The 5,349-nt window shown below is 38.7% G+C and overlaps 1 protein-coding gene across 1 annotated transcript; it reads right to left on the bottom strand.

The window, feature by feature from the left end:
* Positions 1-744: 744 nt before the first annotated feature.
* On the bottom strand, positions 745-4,835 carry CER1 (cerberus 1, DAN family BMP antagonist). Its single transcript, XM_054502322.2, has 2 exons — positions 4,218-4,835; positions 745-2,432 (listed from the first exon to the last, which is right to left on the bottom strand). The coding sequence occupies exons 1-2, from the start codon at positions 4,722-4,724 to the stop codon at positions 2,136-2,138; spliced, it is 804 nt and encodes a 267-aa protein (XP_054358297.1). The 5' UTR covers positions 4,725-4,835; the 3' UTR covers positions 745-2,135.
* Positions 4,836-5,349: the final 514 nt, after the last annotated feature.

Raw genomic sequence — 5,349 nt, 5'->3', positions numbered from 1 at the left:
TAAATTGTTAAATTTTTGTAAAAGACAGCACAGTATCTGGCACTTAATAAATGTTCAATATTTGTGTTTTTCCTCTTGGTTTCTTAGGCTCTTGCATATTATGTTCAACCTTTGTAAATTGCCTTTTTTATAAGTAAAAATGATTGAATATGAGCAATTTTGTTGAATTTCATGCAATTATTCTATAAATGTAAGGTGTGATACCACTATCAACTATCCCATCTAGAGTTTACATGCAAGGGAAGGGCAGACCAAAATCTGAATGAAGCAGATAATTGTTTGGGGTTTGGGCTTGAGAGTCTATTTGCAAGGATGGATGAAAGGGATTTACAAGTATGTAAGGAGGAGAAGGAGAGTCCAGTTGGCAGAGATAGGTTTTCATAATCAGGGTTAGGCAATTGCAATCATGACAGCTGTTTGATAGTTTTTGGCACCAAAATATATTGACCAGCTGAGATATCATTAATGCTTAACAATTTTATCCTTATGAGCATATCTTGGCCAACTAGGTTGCCTTTGACCACCAAAGGGTATAATAATATATTCCAATGTAAATGCCATGTGTGTATCTGTGTAACTCACATTCATGTTGATGTGTTACAAAATATACACTAAATATAAATGCCTTTGCTTCTTTGGAATGTCATGTTAGATGGTGTGATTAAAGAGGAATAGAATTAAAATATAAATTGATTTATTAAAAAAACAGTTATTCTGGGAAATGTGTGTATGTGTGTGCACTACAAGTAAAAGAAATCTAATTATTAAAATAATTTTAAAAAATAAAAATTTGAATAACTTAATAGAAAAAGTAGTCTGGCTGGGGAAAGGCAGTTCTGTACCATATATGTGTAAAAATTAATACAGGCAGGAGAGAGGTGATTGAGAGACTTAAACAGAAGGCTGCTTACAGATCAGAAGAAACCCTTGGTCCAGTGTCATAAGTCTATGAAGACATTCCAGAAATGCTTCCAGCTAGGTTATCTCCTGATAGTACCTTTAAATTATGAGACAAAACAAGTAAGGCAAAAATATAAGAACATTTTTCAGAATGCTTCATATACTAAAATTTAATGCATTAAAATATCCAGAATATTTTCAGAACCTGTAATTTTGGCATTTGCTGATTAAAATTTGTAATACAAAGTTTTATTAAATAGCAAAAAACAGTCATTCAAACATAGAAACCTTACTACCTAATTCAAAATGCATGTGAGTAAATAATTTCACCTGAAGATTGAATTTTTGGGGGTTACTTTCATTAGCATCTCTGGACGGATCTCTAAACCTGGTAGTGGTCATGTATTTTTCCTTCCTTATAATATAGGTACTTGTTTGGCTACCAGTGATTGTTCCTCTTCCCTATACAAACTACTAAAAGTAACATCACTGTTCCTTCTTCAAAGTCAGAGACCTGACATTAAGTACTTTATATGAGGAGTATTGTTAAAAAGGAGGCAATCAAGCAAGTTACTCCTTACATCTGTGGAAAGACTTAATCATCTGATAGAAGTCAAGTAAAATACTGCTTGGGTTGCAAAAGTAACTACAAGTATGAGAATCTTTCCTACAAATACTTCACCTAGCCTGCCTGCCTGCCTGCCTGCCTGCCTGCCTTCCTTCTTTCCTTCCTTCCTTCCTTCCTTCCTTCCTTCCTTTCTTCCTTCCTTCCTTCCTTCCTCCCTCCCTCCCTCTCTATCTTGCTTGTTTGCTTGCTGGTGATTTGACACACTATTAAAGAAGCCCATTTTTGTGGTCTCGCTTATTTCTTTTCCTTCTTTAGATGGAGGGCTTTTACCCAAACTTGGAGAAAATACATCACGGAATATTAGTAGTGGAAAGGATTTTAGCAATCATCTAGGTCGGGTCCCGCATTTATAGATGAAAATCTTTAGATGGAGAAAGGTTTTACAACTTAACATTCTATGGCCAGTTAGTGGCAGAGCTGAGACAAGGTCTCAAACGTGCACCATTAACTAGACTAATATCATTTCCTCTATCGTTCTATCTTAAAACTACTTTTCAAGTCACCTTTCCCTGAAAATGTTATGTACCCACTTAACATTTTCAGATTGAATAATCAGCATCTTTGCTGTTGTGGTTTTGCTTTTCAAAGGTAATAGTGGGATAGCTCTTTAAGTTGAGACTCCTGGGATAAAGGAATCCTGGGAGCCAGCATGTAGGAAGTGTCCATCTTCATGCTCTGTCTTCACCTTGCACTGGCACTCCTCCACCAGCATCACCACTTTGATCACGGAGGAAAGTTCAGTGCAGTTCAGTGGCAAGTGCATCGTGGTGAACTTGGCAGGCAAACAGTGAGAGCAGAAGGTATGGGAGTGCTGCGCAGCTCCAGGAAAATGAACAGACCCGCATTTCCCAAAGCAAAGGTTGTTCTGAACAACTACTTTTTCACAGCCTTCGTGGGTTATAGTCTAAAAAGCAAACACATTTCCATTACATTATTTTGAATTATTTCTTTCACACACATAATGCAGAAGCTATGGACTGTAAATCTGAGGATAATTCACACTAAAAGTGTCAAAGCTTTCCAGTTTTGGATACAATTTGCAATATGCAAGTGATGGTATCTATAAGGGCATAGAACCACCTCAATTAAACTTTCTTCATTGAGTAAATTATTAAATAACCTTTAGGGAATCCCTAAGTTAACATAAAAATATTTTACTCTACATTATTAGTGCCAAACTTTAAGAAATTTTATTTAATTGGATGTGAGCGATTGAGAAATTCTAATGGTAATTATCTTACATAAGTAATGTGCCTTACTTTTTATTCCTCACAGTGCTTTGTGCATAGTAGGCTCCCAATACATATTTGTTACATTGATCATAGAATAGATCAGAACATTCTAGGTTTAATTCTATCCTATTCTGCAAGACCTGTAGTACATTCAAGTCTATGAAGTTGTATGCAAGCAGAGTTACAATGCATATGCCTGCAAATCATTGTAAATTATATCACCTTTACCTCTCATAACTCCAAGCACCTAGCTTTATGTGCCTTTCAAAATATGTAAGAGTCAAACATCTTAATTTTAATTTAATTAGCAGTAGAATTCAAAAGAAGAATCTCAAAAGAAATTTGATTGCCTGATTCTTAGGGGTAATTTTCTAATTGCACGTGGCCAACAGAGTAGTCATTATTATTTGATAATTGACTTGTCATTGCTACATATCCTTGCCTTTCCAGGCAGAATACTTAACTGCCTTGCACAGTCAATTGCCCTATTCTACTGCTTGCTTAATTGGGTAGCATTACTCGACTATAAAATTTTACTCTACCCTGCATTGTTTTTGGTTCAATATCTTCATGTTTAAGGACCTAATGCAAGTTCTCAATTTTAATTTAACATTTGGAATGTAGATATTGCCAGAACCAGAGGAAGTAGACAGTAGGATGCCCCTTTGTCTTAATAGCATGGGATTGATAATAATAACTACAAATCAGCCAACACAACATGAATCAGGAGAAAGGTACTTCTAAGGGGAGGAGATATGATCTCACATCAAGATTGATTTTTTAAAAAGCTCATATGAGAAAATAAGTTAAACAAAATCACTTTTTTGCTATCATAATACTAGAAATGACATGACAACTTTTGCCTGAGAACCTCAACGTACTTTGAGGTTGTGGGATAGCTTTAGCAAGCTATTAAAGAAGCCCCTCAAACCTATAAAGTAGTTAAGTATGGAATATAGGGATTAAGACCATCGTAAATGGATATGAGAGTATTTGGGAAGGAGTCCAATGCACCCCACCTTATCAACAAATGGAGTTGACCTGCTCATTCACATATTAATAGAGTGCAGAAAGATAGCTACAGAGGAGTTCTGGTGATTACTCTAAATTCTCAGTTTCCTAACTGAGGGTACAGTCTGACTTATATCTCTGAGTAGATCACCTCCAATGCAAAAATAAATAAATAAAACAAAGCTCTGTGTCTTCAGTGTGAATGAATGATTACTGATATTGACAGTATCATCATATCATTCTTGCAGCATTTCCAGAATGCCAAGAAAAAATGGAAAGGTCAGAAGGAAACTTAATCTTTGCCAAATCCTATGATGAATGCCCAAGGACCAAATCTGTAGTTAAGCTAGTCAGCCTCCCGACTGCCTTTTCCCCTACTCTCCATCCATCCCAGCTGTCCACTACCACCTGCAAACTCTTACCTGCTCTCCCCCAAGAACACATACCTGGCTGAAGGGCACTGTCCTGCAGGTCTCCCAATGTACTTCATGGCTTTTGATGGGCAAGATGACCCCCTGAGAAGCTGGACTTTTTCTGAACATGAAGTGGTGCCAGAATTTCTTGGCTTCTTCCCGAAGAGGAGATTTCTCCATTTTCATCCCATCTCTCGGCTGGATGAGGGACTGGGTTCCAGGTGGGAAGGGCTCACTATCTGAGTCCCTGGATGGATGCATGTCTCTCTCAGGCTTCTTCCAGAACCTGCCAAATCTGGACAGCATCTTCTCTCTCTGCCTCTGGCCTTCCCCTGCAGGGCTGGTGCCTACAAGGTGTGGCACTGCGACAAACAGATCTGGCTTCTCCTCAGCTTCCTCGTGGTTGCCTGTGGGGAGCTCTCTTTGATTCCTTGGCGGGAGTGCGGGGGAAAGAGAACTCTGATTCTGGCGGCCATCCTGGTGCCGTGTGGCCTTTCCTAGAGGCAGGAGTACCAGCAGCTGAAATAAGAGGAGATGCATGCTGTCAGGGGCCCAAGCTTCTTTTGCAAATGATGAGGCCCAAAGGAGAGGCTCATTCTCTGCAGGACTGGGAAAATGGAAATCGTATATATAGATACCTGCCTGTCGGGATGGGAAGGCAGGTGGTCAGTAGCCAGGCAGAATAAACACACTTATTGTTTGCTTGAATTATGTAGTGCTAATGGCCTCCTGCCGTCACTTTGGTTTTGTGAATTTTAAAAGGCCCCAGTGAAAGCCTGGGACCCAGGGGGTAATTAGCTAAGAGTTTAGCTACGTCTGGGGCTTAAAGAGCGGTATTAGCAAAGACAACACATTCTTTGCCTAAATTTCCCATGACTGTTGTCAGAAGAAGGACTAGAGTCAGCTCACATTTGCTGTGCATCTGCCTTGTGCTGGAATAGAATAGACAAGACATGTTGCTGTGAGAGAAGTATATTGGATAAAAATTAAAGGCATACATTTAGAAAAAGCCCAGGCCTTTAGGAAGGCTATTCACACACACACACGCACACACACACACACACACAAACACACACACACACACACCCCCCCAAAGAAGTATATCAAAATTGTTAGAAGAAAGGAAGAGCTAGAAGGATGTTAATTTTTTTGAGCAAGGGACGTA

This window comes from Pongo pygmaeus, chromosome 13 (genome assembly GCF_028885625.2).
Source record: "Pongo pygmaeus isolate AG05252 chromosome 13, NHGRI_mPonPyg2-v2.0_pri, whole genome shotgun sequence".
Classification (NCBI taxonomy): domain Eukaryota; kingdom Metazoa; phylum Chordata; class Mammalia; order Primates; family Hominidae; genus Pongo; species Pongo pygmaeus.
Note: the sequence above shows the minus strand (reverse complement) of the source record. Positions and strands in the feature narration are given on the sequence as shown.

Excerpts from the sequence above, each read along its gene's own strand:
- CER1 (XM_054502322.2), bottom strand. The coding sequence starts at position 4,724 with ATGCATCTCCTCTTATTTCAGCTGCTGGTACTCCTGCCTCTAGGAAAG. Across the intron at positions 2,433-4,217 it reads GGACAGTGCCCTTCAGCCAG|ACTATAACCCACGAAGGCTG; the intron begins GTATGTGTTCTT and ends TTTGCTTTTTAG.